The sequence below is a fragment of the Bubalus bubalis genome, chromosome 12 (genome assembly GCF_019923935.1).
Source record: "Bubalus bubalis isolate 160015118507 breed Murrah chromosome 12, NDDB_SH_1, whole genome shotgun sequence".
NCBI lineage: Eukaryota > Metazoa > Chordata > Mammalia > Artiodactyla > Bovidae > Bubalus > Bubalus bubalis.
In genome coordinates, this window is record NC_059168.1 from 92,841,293 (window position 1) to 92,857,731 (window position 16,439).

At 40.9% G+C, this 16,439-nt stretch overlaps 1 protein-coding gene across 1 annotated transcript; it reads right to left on the minus strand.

The window, feature by feature from the left end:
• Nucleotides 1–13,593: 13,593 nt before the first annotated feature.
• LOC102414547 (olfactory receptor 1L8-like) lies at nt 13,594–14,535 on the minus strand. The gene has a single exon (XM_044926680.2). It carries the CDS (start codon nt 14,521–14,523, stop codon nt 13,594–13,596), a length of 930 nt encoding a protein of 309 aa, XP_044782615.2. The 5' UTR covers nt 14,524–14,535.
• Between the last annotated feature and the right edge of the window lie 1,904 nt (nt 14,536–16,439).

Genomic DNA, 16,439 nt, shown 5'->3' on the forward strand with positions numbered 1-16,439 from the left:
CACCAGGCTCCCCCATCCCTGGGATTCTCCAGGCAAGAATACTGGAGTGGGTTGCCATTTCCTTCTCCTAGGTGTACATTACATCTCCACAACTTATTTATTTATAACTGGAAGTTTGTATCTTTTAGTTCCCTTCAACTATACCCTCTCCCCTCCAAAGTCCATCTCCTCTGGCTACCACTGGTCTCTTCTCTGTACATGTGATCTTTTCATTTTGTTTTGCTTGTTATGTTTTTTAGAGTCCACGTTGAAGTGAGATCATATGATACTTTTCTTTCTCTGCGTGATTATTTCACTTAACATCATACCCTCTAAGTTCATCCATGTTGTTGCAAATGGCAAGATCCCTTTTTTTCCTGGCTGAGTAATATTCTATTTTGTATGCATACCACATTGTTTTAAAATCTATGTATCTACTGATGGAAACTTAATTAGCTTTCATACTTTCTCTATGGTAAACAATGCTTCCGTGAACATTAGGGTACACCTTTTTTTTTTTTTTCAATTAGTGTGTTTGTTTTCCTCAAGAAAATGCTCAGAAGTGAAACTGCTGGATCATGTGGCAGTTCTATTTTTAACTCTTTGAGTTCCTTCCAGTATAATTTTCCAATTTAAGTCTGTTGTAGTTAAAAGACCAATTAGATTGCAACATATAGGGTGGAGGACCGCAACCTATCTCTCTTGTACTTGGGTGCCTGCTTTAACCAAAGTGTCATCCTGGTTACAGAAACATAAAGCAGCAGCTGCTCGCTGACAGTCACAGTATGTCACTGATGTTCAAAGGCAGGCGCCCTCTCTTAGTGCTACAGCAAATGTAACAGCAATATGTGTCTACAGTGATAATCCTAACTTACTATTGTCTAGGCAGGTCTTTAAGAAACTCATTGATATCTTCTCTCTAAATTGTATACAAAATGTCTCAGGAAATTATTATAGTTTGGCTTTAGCCAAATACTTCATCTCCTGGAAAAACAAACCCTGGAAACATCCTGTATTGGCCCTGACTCGGCACTACATGTGAGAGAGGCAGTTAAAAACACTACACTCTTGCTTTGAAGTGGTTTTGCAAGAAAGGAATATTGAATCCCTTTCCTGCCTTTATTTTTCATTAGGTGATCTCACTTCAGCTGCCTTAGTTCTCCCACTTTTTCCAATTACTAGCTGCCATAAAACTAAGATCATGGCATCCAGTCCCATCACTTTATGGCAAATAAAAGGGGAAACAATGGAAACAGTGAGAGACTTTAATTTTGGGCCTCCAAAATCACTGCAGATGGTGACTTCTGCCATGCAATTAAAAGACACTTGCTCCTTGAAAGAAAAACTATGACCAACCTAGACAGCATATTAAAAAGCAGAGACATTACTTTGCCAACAAAGGTCCATTTAATCAAAGTTATGGTTTTCCCAATAGTCATGAATGGATGTGAGCGTTGGACTATAAGGAAACCTGAGCAGCAAAGAATTGATGATTTTCAACTGTGGTATTGGAGAAGATTCTTGAGAGTCCCTTGGACGGCAAGGAGTTCAAAGCAGTCCATCCTAAAGGACTAGACAGCAAATTAAAAAGCAGAGACATTACTTTGCCAGCAAAGGTCCATTTAGTCAAAGCTATGGTTTTCCCAGTAGTCATGTATGGATGTGAGAGTTAGACTATAAAGAAAGCTGAGCACCAAAGAATTGATGCTTTTGAACTCTGGTATTGGAGAAGACTCTTGAGAGTCCCTTGGACTGCAAGGATATCCAACCAGTCCATCCTAATGGAAATCAGTCCTGGATATACATTGGAAGGTCTGTTGCTGAAGCTGAAACTCCAATCCTTCGGCCAACTGTTGTGAAGAACTGACTCATTGGAAAAGACCCTGATACTGGGAGAGATTGAAGGCAGGAGGAGAAGGGGATGACAGAGGTTGAGATGGTTGGACGGCATCACTGACTCAATGGACAAGAGTTTGAGCAAGCTCCAGGAGTTGGTGATGGACAGGGAAGCCTGGCTTGCTGCAGTCCGTGGGATCGCCAAGAGTTGGACAGGACTGAGTGACTGAACAGAACTGAGCCTGTCCTAACCCAGACTGCACTTCTCTGGATAATCAGCTCTAGTTCAGCTCTACTGCCTTCTATAGGCATGCAGAAAGATGAGGGTCTCCAGAGCTGCTGCTTTTGTCCATTTGTAGGAAGAAGAGCAACATCAGTGGCTCAGATGGTAAAGAATCTGCCTGCAATGCAGGAAACTCAGGCTTGATCCCTGGGTTGAGGAGATCCCCTGGAGAAGGGAATGGCTACCCACTCCAGTATTCTTGCCTGGAGAATCCCATGGGCAGAAGAACCAGGCGGGCTATAGTCCATGGGATCACAAAGACTTGGATTTGACTGAGTGATTTTAAACCAGAAGACCAGAAAGAAGTAGAAAGACAAAGAATGGTGGGATTATCTCTAAATAGAGGGACTGAGGCATTGCCCATGGTCAGTCTGAATTGGGCCCAGCTAGAGGAAGGCATGCTCCAGAACATTTTTCCTTTAGAAGTAGGCACAGTCAAAATTTGTTGTTGTTCAGTTGCTAAGTCATGTCTGACTCTTGGAGACCCCACAGACTGTAGCACACCAGGCTCCTCTGTTCTTTGTTATCTTCTGGAGTTTGCTCAAATTCATGTCCATTGAGCTAACTATCTCATCCTCTGTTGACTGCTTCTCCTCTTGCCCTCAATCTTTCCCAGCATCAGGGCCTTTTCCAATGAGTCAGCTCTTCACATCAGGTAGCCAAAGTATTGGAGCTTCAGCTTCAGCACCAGTCCTTCCAATGAATATTCGGAGTTGATTTCTTTTGGGATCGACTGGTTTGATCTCCTTGCTGTCCAAGGGACTCTCATGAGTCTTCTCCAGCACAACAGTTCAAAAGCATCAATTCTTTGGTATTCAGCCTTCTTTATGGTCCAACTCTCACATCCATATGTGATTTCTGGAAAAACCATAGCTTTGACTATACAGACGTTTTAGGCAAACTGGTTGGAATTTAAATAGAATTCTCAGCAGCACTGTCTCCTTTGGTATGGACATATAAATAGTACCCTTAACTGAAATCAATTGAATTCCCAAGACAAAGAGTAAACTCGTGAAAGTATGAGTTTCTCAGTTGTGTCTGACTCTTTGAGACCCCATGGAACTGTAGCCCACCAGGCTCTTCTGTCCATGAAATTCTCCAGACTAGAATACTGGAGTGGGTTGCCATACCCTTCTCCAGGGATCTTCCCAGGATCGAACCTAGGTCTCCTGCATTGCAAGTAGATTCTTTACCATCTGAGCCACCACATGAGACAAAGAGAAAATTGGTGAGTTGAAGGTAAATTTTGTGAGGTGAAGGGTAATATTACCCTTGACGCTCTCATTCCCTTGTATTCAGATACAGCACACATTCAGCTGGTATTAGTCTTTATTGTGCACCAGTGATGAATCATCCCCAAAGCCTTGCTTATTATCTCCAGGTTCCCAGATTTTTTTAATTGATGCATAATTTTTATTTAGTAAAATGACAAATCTTATGTGTACAGAATTTACTGATTACTTGGTCATCTATTTCTTGTTGATGACCATTTAATTAGTGTTTCAGATCAGATAAGATCAGTTGCTCAGTCGTGTCCGACTCTTTGCGACCCCATGAATTGCAGCACGCCAGGCTTCCCTGTCCATCACCAGCTCCCGGAGTTCACTCAGACTCACGTCCATCGAGTCAGTGATGCCATCCAGCCGTCTCATCCTCTGTCGTCCCCTTCTCCTCTTGCCCCCAATCTCTCCCAGCATCAGAGTCTTTTCCACTGAGTCAACCCTACACATGAGGTGGCCAAAGTACTGGAGTTTCAGCTTTAGCATCATGACTTCCAAAGAAATCCCAGGGCTGATCTCCTTCAGAATGGACTGGTTGGATCTCCTTGCAGTCCAAGGGACTTTGAAGAGTCTTCTCCAACACCACAGTTCAAAAGCATCAATTCTTCGGTGCTCAGCCTTCTTCACAGTCCAACTCTCACATCCATACATGACCACAGGAAAAACCATAGCCTTGACTAGACGAACCCTTGTTAGCAAAGTAATGTCTCTGCTTTTGAATATGCTATCTAGGTTGTCATAACTTTCCTTCCAAGGAGTAAGCGTCTTTTAATTTCATGGCTGCAATCACCATCTGCAGTGATTTTGGAGCCCAGAAAAATAAAGTCTGACACTGTTTCCACTGTGTCAGACTATTTCCCATGAAGTGATGGGACCAGATACCATGATCTTCGTTTTCTGAATGTTGAGCTTTAAGCCAACTTTTTCACTCTCCACTTTCACCTTCATCAAGAGGCTTTTTACTTCCTCTTCACTTTCTGCCATAAGGGTGGTGTCATCTGCGTATCTGAGGTTATTGATATTTCTCCCGGCAATCTTGATTCCAGCTTGTGTTTCTTCCAGTCCACCGTTTCTCATGAGGTACTCTGCATATAAGTTAAATAAACAGGGTGACAATATACAGCCTTGATGTACTCATTTTCCTATAAGTTTTTCCTAATATAAAATACTATGAATATTTTTGAGTTTTTAATAAACATAAAGTACTTTTATGTTTATAAGAATTTCCATACTGTTTTCCAAAGTGATTGTGTAATTTTATATTACCAGTCACTACCTCTAGGTCATGAGGTTATGGTAATTTTTAAATATTTACTTAAAAATTTTTGTACTATGTTTCTATACTAAAAAACAACTTGGAGTTTCTAAAAGAAATATTAAATTATATATTTTAAACATAGTTGTAGGAAGAGATGGAGGAAAAAATGGTTTCAACATTGCTATTGTGGAATGGATAATTTCTTGGTTCTTGTTCTTTCTGGTCATTAGCATTTTTAAAAATTTTTATTTATTTTATTTTTTAACTTTACATTATTGTATTGGTTTTGCCATATATCACCATGAATCCGCCACAGGTATACACGTGTTCCCCATCCTGAACCCTCCTCCCTCCTCCCTCCCCATACCATCCCTCTGAGTTGTCCCAGTGCACCAGCCCCAAGCATCCAGTAGCATGCATTGAACCTGGACTGGTGACTTGTTTCATATATGATATTATACATGTTTCAGTGCATTCTCCCAAATCATCCCACCCTCTCCTTCTCCCACAGAGTCCAAAAGACTGTTCTATACATCTGTGTCTCTTTTGCTGTCTCGTATACAGGGTTATTGTTTCCATCTTTCTAAATTCCATATATATGCATTAGTATACTGTATTGGTGTTTTTCTTTCTGGCTTACTTCACTCTGTATAATAGGCTCCAGTTTCATCCACCTCATTAGAACTGATTCAAATGTATTCTTTTTAATGGCTGAGTAATACTCCATTGTGTATATGTACCACAGCTTTCTTATCCATTCACCTGCTGATGGACATCTAGGTTGTTTCCATGTCCTGGCTATTGTAAACAGTGCTGCGATGAACATTGGGATACATGTGTCTCTTTCCCTTCTGGTTTCCTCAGTGTGTATGCCCAGCAGTGGGATTGCTGGATCATAAGGCAGTTCTATTTCCAGTTTTTTAAGGAATCTCCACACTGTTCTCCATAGTGGCTGTACTAGTTTGCATTCCCACCAACAGTGTAAGAGGGTTCCCTTTTCTCTACATCCTCTCCAGCATTTATTGCTTGTAGACTTTGGATCGCAGCCATTCTGAGTAGTATGAAAGGGTACCTCATTGTGGTTTTGATTTGCATTTCTCTGATAATGAGTGATGTTGAGCATCTTTTCATGTGTTTGTTAGCCATCTGTATGTCTTCTTTGGAGAAATGTCTATTTAGTTCTTTGGCCCATTTTTTGATTGGGTCATTTATTTTTCTGGAATTGAGCTGTAGGAGTTGCTTGTATATTTTTGAGATTAGTTGTTTGTCAGTTGCTTCATTTGCTATTATTTTCTCCCATTCTGAAGGCTGTCTTTTCACCTTGCTTATAGTTTCGTTGGTTGTGCAGAAGCTTTTAAGTTTAATTAGATCCCATTTGTTTATTTTTGCTTTTATTTCTAATACCCTGGAAGGTGGGTCCTAGAGGATCCTGCTGTGATGTATGTCGGAGAGTGTTTTGCCTATGTTCTCCTCTAGGAGTTTTATAGTTTCTGGTCTTACATTTAGATCTTTAATCCATTTTGAGTTTATTTTTGTGTATAGTGTTAGAAAGTGTTCTAGTTTCATTCTTTTACAAGTGGTTGACCAGTTTTCCCAGCAGCACTTGTTAAAAAGATTGTCTTTAATCCATTGTATATTCTTGCCTCCTTTGTCAAAGATAAGGTGTCCATAGGTGTGTGGATTTATCTTTGGGCTTTCTATTTTGTTCCATTGATCTATATTTCTGTCTTTGTGCCAGTACCATACTGTCTTGATGACTATGGCTTTGTAGTAGAGCCTGAAGTAGGCAGGTTGATTCCTCCAGTTCCATTCTTCTTTCTCAAGATTGCTTTGGCTATTCGAGGTTTTTTGTATTTCCATACAAATTGTGAAATTATTTTTCTAGCTCTGTGAAGAATACCGTTGTTAGCTTGTTAGGGATTTCATTGAATCTTTAAATTGCTTTGGGTATATACTCATTTTCACTATATTGATTCTTCCAATCCATGAACATGTTATATTTCTCCATAGAAAAGTTTCTTGGAAAGATTTCAATTTTTTTGAATTTACCAAGGCTAGATTTATGGCCCAGGATATGATCTATCCTGGAGAAGGTTTCATGTGCACTTAAGAAAAAGGTGAAATTCATTGTTTTGGGGTGAAATGTCCTATAGATATCAATTAGGTCTAACTGGTCTACTGTATCGTTTAAAGTTTGTGTTTCCTTGATAATTTTCTGTTTAGTTGATCTATCCATAGGTGTGAGTGGGGTATTCAAGTCTCCCACTATTAATGTGCTATTGTTAATTTCCCCTTTCATACTTGTTAGCATTTGTCTTACATATTGCGGTGCTCCTATGTTGGATGCATATATACTTATAATTGTTGTATCTTCTTGGATTGATCCTTTGATACTTATATGACCTTCTTTGTCTCTTTTCACAGTCTTTGTTTTAAAGTCTATTTTATCTGATATGAGTATTGCTACTCCTGCTTTCTTTTGGTGTCTATTTGTGTGGAATATCTTTTTCCACCCCTTAACTTTCAGTCTGTATGTGTCTCCTGTTTTGAGGTTGGTCTCGTGTAGACAACATATATAGGGGTCTTGTTTTTGTATCCATTCAGCCAGTCTTTGTCTTTTGGTTGGGGCATTCAACCCATTTATGTTTAAGGTAATTATTGATACATATGATCCCGTTGCCATTTACTTTATTGTTTTGGGTTCGAGTTTATACACCCTTTTTGTGTTTCCTGTCTAGAGACTATCCTTTAGCATTAGTTGGAGAGCTGGTTTGGTGGTGCTGAATTCTCTCAGCTTTTGCTTGTCTGTAGCTGAAACTCCAGTACTTTGGCCACCTCATGCGAAGAGTTGACTCATTGGAAAAGACTCTGATGCTGGGAGGGATTGGGGACAGAAGGAGAAGGGGAGACAGAGGTTGAGATGGCTGGATGGCATCACTGACTCGATGGACGTGAGTCTGAGTGAACTCCGGGAGTTGGTGATGGACAGGGAGACCTGGCATGCTTCCATTCATGGGGTCGCAAAGAGTGAGACACAACTGAGCGACTGAACTGAACTGACTGACTGAAAGCTTTTGATTTTTCCTTCATATTTGAAGGAGATCCTTGCTGGGTACAGTAATCTGGGCTGTAGGTTATTTTCTTTCATCACTTTAAGTATGTCTTGCCATTCTCTCCTGGCCTGAAGAGTTTCTATTGAAATATCAGCTGTTATCCTTATGCAAATCCCCTTGTGTGTTATTTGTTGTTTTTCCCTTGATGATTTTAATATTTTTTCTTTGTGTTTGATCTTTGTTAATTTGATTAGTATGTGTCTTGGGGTGTTTTGCCTTGGGTTTATCCTATTTGGGACTCTCTGGGTTTCTTGGACTTGGGTGATTATTTCCTTCCCCATTTTAGGGAAGTTTTCAACTATTACCTCCTCAAGTATTTTCTCATTGTCTTTCTTTTTGTCTTCTTCTTCTGGGACTCCTATGATTTGAATGTTCGGGCATTTAACACTGTCCTGGAGGTCTCTGAGATTGTCCTCATTTCTTTTAATTCGTTTTTCTTTTATCCTCTCTGATTCATTCATTTCTACCATTCTATCTTGTAATTCACTAATCCTATCTTCTGCCTCTGTTATTCTACTATTTGTTGCATCCAGAGTGTTTTTTATCTCATTTATTTCATTATTCATTGTATATTGACTCTTTTTTATTTCTTCTAGGTCCTTGTTAAACCTTTCTTGCATCCTCTCAATCCTTGTCTCCAGGCTATTTATCTGTGATTCCATTTTGATTTCAGATTTTGGATCATTTTCACTATCATTATCTGGAATTCTTTATCAGGTAGATTCCCTATCTCTTCCTCTTTTTTTTGGTTTGGTGGGCATTTATCCTGTTCCTTTACCTGCTGGGTATTCCTCTGTCTCTTCATCTTGTTTATATTGCTGAGTTTGGGGTGGCCTTTCTGTATTCTGGCAGTTTGTGGAGTTCTCTTTATTGTGGAGTTTCCTCACTGTGGGTGGGGTTGTACAGGTGGCTTGTCAAGGTTTCTTGGTTAGGGAAGCTTGTGTCGGTGTTCTGGTGGGTGGAGCTGGATTTCTTCTCTCTGGAGTGCAATGAAGTGTCCAGTAATGAGTTATGAGATGTCAATGGTTTTGGAGCAACTTTGGGCAGTCTGTGTATTGGAGCTCAGGGCTGTGTTCCTGTGTTGCTGGAGAATTTGCTTGGTGTGTCTTGCTCTGGAACTTGTTGGCCCTTGGGTGGTGCTTGGTTTTCAGTGTAGGTATGGACGTGTTTGATGAGCTTCTGTCAATTAATGTTCCCTGGAGTCAGGAGTTCTCTAGTGTTCTCAGTATTTGGACTTAAGCCTCCTGCTTCTGGTTTTCAATCTTATTTTTACAGTATTCTCAAGACTTCTTCTATACAGCACCATTGATAAAACTTCTAGGTTAAAGATGAAAAGTTTATCTACAGTGACGACACTCAGAGAGGTTCACAGAGTTACATGGAGAAGAGAAGGGGGAGGAGGGAGTTATAGGTGATCCAAATGAGATGAGGTGGAATCAACAGAAGAGAGAGCAAGCTAGCCAGTAATCACTTCCTTATGTGTACTCCACAACTGGACCACTCAGAGATGTTCACGGAGTTATACAGAGAAGAGAAGAGGGAGGAAGGAGACAGAGGTGGCCAGGAGGATAAAAGCGGGGAATCAAAAGGAGAGAGACAGATCCAGCCAGTAATCAGTTCCCTAAGTGTCCTCCACGGTCTGGAACACAGAGAGATTCACAGAGTTGGGTAGAGAAGATAGGGGAAAGGAGGAGACAGAGGTGACCTGGTGGAGAAAAAGGAGTGTCCAAAAAGGGAGGGAGCAGTGAAGCCAGTAATCTCGCTCCCAAGTAAAAATGGGTACTGAAGATTGGGTTCTTAAAGGTACAAAATTGATAACAAATACCAAAACGCAAAGATTAAAAATCTAGAGTAGAGTTTTGAATTTCAAAAATACAATATAAAGAAAAGAAGAAAAAAACATAGAAAGAAAGAAAAAAAACTAAGTCACAAAAATAATAAATATACATATATATATATGAAGTTTGTTTGAAAAAATAGGGTCTTTTTTTTTTGGTGAAGTAATGGTAGGTTATAAATGTGAAAATTAAAGGATTAACAGAGGACTTAAAAATTAAAAAAAAAAAAGAATGATCGTAAAAATAGTAAAAATATATGTAGGACTTTCTTTGGTGTTGTGGTGGGTATTGTGGGGTCAGTTCATTTTCGGATAGTTCCTTGGTCCGGCTTATATTCTCAAGATCTAAAGGCCCCTTCCTATGGAGTCAGTACTAACGACAGGGTTTTAATCTATTGCACCTGTCACTTCCAAGGCGGTTCCCTCTGTTTTAGCTTCTTTTGTTTGCTCGTCTCTTCAGTGTCTGATTTCTGCCCTGATACAAAGAGGGCGGTGGTGGACACTTATTTTAGGCTCACTTGTTCAGTCGTGCTGTGGGGAGGGAGGGACGGTGCAAACAAATAACACTGGCATGTGCTCCCAGTGTCTCGGCCACACTGGTCTTGCCCCCACTCACGGCTCGTGTACCCTCCCTGCCCACACTGCTCAGGCTCTAGGTTGCTCCTCCGGGAAATGTCTGAGGCCAGCCTTGGGCTGCATGCACCTCCCAGATCTAAGCCGCTCAGGTTCAGGCACTCGGGTAGTCCTCAGAAGGGCAGACTCCGTTAGGCCTGCATTTTGCGCCCTTCCCAGGTCCGAGCAGCTCAAGTGATGAGGTGTTTGGTGAGCTCGGTCGCTGCGACTTATCAACTCCTCCATCCCTGCTGCTCGGTTTTCTGGATGTACAACCGGTGCACCTTCTCAGGTGGATGTTCACTATCCAGAACCCCAGGAAGTCTTAGTTAGCAAAGAAGCCTGCTTGTAGTTTGGTAGATAATGTCTCTCTGGGGCTGTGATTGCCCCCTTCCAGCTCTGGCTGCCTGTCACCAGAGGGGGATGGTCTGCAGACAGCTACTTCTGTTTAGCCCTTTTTCTGTGCGCGGGCCTGGTGGTGTCTTAGGGCTTTTCGTGTGGTAGCTATCCCACAGTCTGGTTTGCTAGCCCAAGTTAGTTTGCTCAGATTGCCCTCGGGGCATTCAGGCCAGATCCTTACTCTAAGCAATACAGCCCGTTCCTCCCTGCTCAGCCCCCACTTGCTAGTGGCGGGTGCAGGCGTCTGCACTGCTTCTCTGCTGGGGGAGTTACGGTTGGGCTCATAATCTGTGGGGTTTAATTATTTATTTATTTTCCTTCCCTGTTATGTTGCCCTCTGTGCTTCCAAGGCTCGCCACAGACTCAGCAAGAAAGTGTTTCCTGGTGTTTGGAAACTTCTCTCTTTTTAAGACTCCCTTCCTGGGACAGAGCCCCATCCCTACCTTTTTTGTCTCTCTCTTTTTTTTTTTTTTTTTTTGGTCTTTTATATTTTTTCCTATCTCCTTTCAAAGACAATGGGCTGCTTTTCTGGGTGCCTGATGTCCTCTGCTGGCATTTAGAAATTGTTTTGTGGAATTTATTCAACATTTAGATGTTCTTTTGATGAATTTGTGGGGGAGAAAGTGGTCTCCCTGTCCTATTCCTCCGCCATCTTAAGACTGCTCCTTGGGCTCTCTATTTTATAGCAGCTGTCTTGTTTGTCTAGTCTTTCACCAATATCCACATAGCCTTCATTGCAATAGGTCTATAGTGGGTCTTGATATCTACTAGACTAGTGATTCTCAAAGTATTTTTATTAATCAGTATGTGGCATCACCTGTGGGCTTGTAGGAAATGAAAATTCTTGGACCTCACTCAGACTGACTCGAGGGACATAGCCATAGCTCCGTGGCCATGCCCAGTCTTGGAGAAAAGTGTACAGATCAGGATTTTCTCTTCCAAACCCAAAGTGTTGATAGCAAAAACCCTATGTTGTGTAGAAGTGTGATTGTTTCAGGCATGAAGTGTTTCCTCCTTATCTAGTTCATCAAAATGAGAATTAGGACATTCAATGGAGGGTCCCATTGGTGATCCGACCTCTTTTCTACAAGCTCTTTCCTATCATGATGTGGTATTATTGCTTTTTAAACAAAACAAAACTCAATGATGAGGAACAACAGGGCAATAGATTTTACATTACTCTTAACAATTGGTGTTTATTTATAAAAAAAAAAGTCCCCATTTAACATTCTGAATTTAAAAATATGTGCAGACTTTAAAGCACACATTATTTCCTTCTAGTCTTTTGTATAACAGGGTGTTGTGTTGTGTGTGTGTGTGTGTGTGTGTGTAAGGGTGTATGTTTTCTTACTGGGTATATAATCTCACCAGATACACAAAAATATACCCTCACACAAACACACAAACACACACACATATATATATACTTTTTTTTTTACCCTAACAGGTTTACTCATAGACATTTTTGTTTATGTTTTTAATGGGTTTTCAGGTCAGTCCTAGAGATATACCTCCTTATGTATACCTATTGCAGATTATTTCTCTCTATGGAAAAATTGAACCACTATTTATCTATTTCTCTATTGATGGGCATTTAGATTATTTTTAATTTTTCTATTATGTAAATTTTTTTCTATTATGTAAATTTTCTATTATGTAAATTTAATTTTTTCTATTATGTAAAATGCTGCAATCAGTGAGTATCTGTATACATGTAGATTATACACTTGATATAGCATTACTGAAGGCATGAGTCCAGAAATACAAATAATGGGACATAGGGAGTCGTTGGGAATTTTCAATCATGCAGCTTCCCACATAAAGAATAGGTTAGTCTTTTCTATGGGGTGCTCCTTAAAATGCAGGTTCACAGGCCCACATGAGACCTATTGAATAATAGCTCCAGGAAGAACATAGAAGAAGAATAAATGATAAAATATTCAGATATAAAATAAAGTATAAAATCACTGAGTAATAATAAAGAATAAAGGAAGAAACAGAAGTGAACAGTATAAAGTCCTTGCCTAGATGACTCTACTTCCCAGAGCCCTCAGTATGTGTCTGAATGGTTCCCAAAGTTCCTAGTTATATCTGCCTTTAATGTTCACATGTGGGTTTTTATACTCTCCTTAGAATCATTAATTCTACGTACATAGAATTAATGTATGTACTTTCTCTGGGAAGCAGACAGATCTGGATGATTATGATGGTGGCAATAGGGGACTCTCTAAGGGGAACTAAAGCTAAGAGAGGGAATAAGACCAGTGTGTTTGAGGTAGAGACCCAGAGGCAACTCAGCCTCATGCACACTGGCCTGATAATCAGGGCAGTTGTGTGCTGAACTACTAGGTCACCTGGCTAAGTGGGGCTAAGAGTTGGGCATTTGTTCACCACAGAGCCTAGAACATTGTGCTGTCAAACATATGGAAGAAGGAAGAGGCACAATCCCTGGATAACTGTTGCACTAGACACACTCCTCCCTTGATGGAGGTTTCAGTTTCTTAAGAGCCTCAATCCTGTCACTCTCTCTCTGCTTCTCCTTTTCTTAATCATTGCAATGACTTGAAAAAGCTAGTTTATTCCAGAAATTACATTGAGAGCCAAATTATATTAAGGGAATCAAAAGTTACTGAACAGATATATGCTAAGTTCTAGGAAATTTTATGGGAAACAAAGGTTTCAACAGCATTTGGAGCAATGAAAAGGATGTGGTTTCCTGGAGAAGAGGAAGACAGGAAGAGAGATGCTGATACATGAAAACTGGAAGCCAAGACTTTGGTAGACCTGGAGCCTATTCCTAAATCATCATAAAGTCTCCATGGTTAATAGTTGTATGTGTAAAGCAGTGGACCAACTCAACATCCGTAACACATGTGAGTCATTTCTGCTGACCTAAAGAATTTATTATGTGTATCAGGAACTAGCAGAAACAGCATCTAGAGCCTCAGAGAAACCCATGAACATATCCCCAAAAGACTAGGATTTCCTCCTTCTAGCTAGGATTTCCTCCTGCCCATCAGCTTCCCCAGGCCCCTCTTCATGTCTTTGTTTCTCAGACTGTAAATGAAAGGGTTGAGCATGGAGGTCAGAACTGTGTAGACAAGTGTAGCCACTCGGTCCTGAACATTGTAGCTGGACAAGGGCTGTAAATAGACATAAAAGATGCTTCCATAAAACAGGATCACCACAGTGAAGTGGGAGCCACAGGTGGAGAAGGCTTTGCGTTTCCCTGCAGCTGAGGGGATCCTGAGAACTGCTACGAGGATTTGCACATACGAGAAAACAATGCATAGGAAGGGGGTCGTCCAGAACACCAGCCCTTCTGTCTTTATTGTGATATCATTGACAGATATGGAGGAGCAGGACAATTTCAGCAGAGGGTTGATGTCGCAGAGGAAGTGGTGGACAACATTGGAGTCACAGAAGGTGAGCTGATTCAGCAGAAGTATGTGTAGGAGTGAGTGGAGGTGAGGTAATGAGCAGGAGAAGGCCACTAGCAGGACACAGCGGCGGTGGCTCATGATGGTGACATAGTGGAAGGGGTCACAGATGGCCACATAGCGGTCATAGGCCATGGCAGCCAGAAGACAATTATCAGTGTTGGCCAAGGCATATATGAAATACATCTGGGTCAGACATCCAGCATAGGAGATGGTCTTCTCTGACAGGAAGTCAACTAGCATCCTGGGGACAATGGTTGTTGTATACCAAATGTCAGTGAAAGACAGGACACTCAAGAAGACATACATGGGGGTGTGCAGTTGGGGGTCAGAGCTGATGGCCAGGATGATGAGCACATTCCCTGTTATGGTGACCAGGTACATTATGAGGAAGAGGATGAAGAGTGGCTTCTGGTCCTCAGGCCGGGAGGAGAGTCCCAGGAGGATGAACTCAGAAACACTGCTGGTTTGGTTGAGTCCTTCCATTGACTTGAGTCTAGTTAGATACAAGAAGGTTTGTTATTCATCATGCTCCAATTCCACAGCCCAAATCACAAGAACCCAGCAAATCTTTGTTTCCTCTGTTTGGTCACTATTGGCAGCTGTGCTGGGAAAGCTCCTTACCCTCGTGGTCTTTGATGTGGTCCTCTGTTCCCAAATCCACGTTATCATAAGCACCTTGTGTTGAATCCAGGAGGAAGAGAAGAAGAGATTTCCTTTAGAAACCTCTAATTCAAGTTCCTTAGTTTCTAGTTTGGGAAATCTAGGAAGTTCCTAGTGCTGGGAATACAGCAACAAAGCAGAAATCTTTGCCTTTATGTAATTCATGTAGCTTGGCTGATAGGTCAGATGATTACAAACAGTATATGTAATATAATATCAAATAGCGATACATTTGTTAAAAAATAGGGTATTAATAGTGTAAGAGATCATTGGGGGTGGGGAGTATTTTAGATACTGAAGTCATAGGACCCCCATTCTTTATGAAAGCAAATTCAGTTGTAAAATAAAACTTTATCTTTGCATGTCTTCAGTAGCATAAGCATTTGCCAAAATAATCAACAGGGACTATCTGAGAGGAATGTTGAACCCAGTTCAACCGTGTTTCTGTCCTTGTCTGGACACACTTGTCTGTCACCCTCCTTAGCTCACGGCATGCTATCATCAGTCTGTGCAAGTCTCCCCTCTTTCGTAAATCGTTTTTCCTTTCATTAATCCCCTGTCCTAAACCACATTTGTACAGAAGGGCATCTATTGTTAACTATTCAATTCATGTTTTAAAATTTCTTCTCTTACATATTTATTCAAAGATATCTATGAGAAACATGTAAGTATGCGTTTTCCAGTCATACCCAGTTACTAATAATGGACATGAAAATTGCCTCTCTTTCTTGCTACTACGGAGAAGGCGATGGCACCCCACTCCAGTACTCTTGCCTGGAAAATCCCATGGATGGAGGAGCCTGGTAGGCTGCAGTCAATGGAGTTGCAAAGAATCGGACCTGACTGGGCGACTTCACTTTCACTTTTCACTTTCATGCATTGGAGAAGGAAATGGCAACCCACTCCAGTGTTCTTGCCTGGAGAATCCCAGGGACGGGGGAGCCTGGTAGGCTGCCATCTATGGGGTTGCACAGAGTCGGACACTACTGAAGCGACTTAGCAGTAGCAGGTTGCTACTACAAAATTCTCTATAATGATAGATCTTACATCAGCGAATATTCTTTAAAGAAATTTTTTAAAGCCAGCATATTCATCCATACTTTGTGAATTACATATAACATCGGAAGTTTTGAAGCATTTTGAGACATTGGTTATTTATAAATTATTGGTTACCACAAGAATCACTACAATGAATATACTTATATAATTAAAGTGTTTAATTTTCAGAGGCAGTGTATTCTTTCATACATCTTATTTTTTTTCTTTTTTTTTTCAACTCGACAATATTGTATTGGGTTTGCCATATATCAACATGATTCCGCCACAGGTATACATGTGTTCCCCATCCTGAACCCTCCTCCCTCCTCCCTCCTCCCTCCCCGTACCATCCCTCTGAGTCATCCCAGTGCACCAGCCCCAAGCATCCAGTATCGTTCATCCAACCTGGACTGGTGACTCGTTTCATATATGATATTATTCATGTTTCAATGCCATTCTCCCAAATCATCCCACCCTCTCCCTCTCCTACAGAGTCCACAAAACTGTTCTATACATTAGTGTCTCTTTTGCTGTCTCATATACTGGATCATTGTTACCATCTTTCTAAATTCCATATATATGCGTTAGTATACTGTATTGGTGTGTTTCTTTTTGGCTTACTTCACTCTGTTAATACATTTTAAATGGACATATTGCACTGGAACTTTAAGGCATTTTAAAGCCTTATGTGTGTGTGTGTG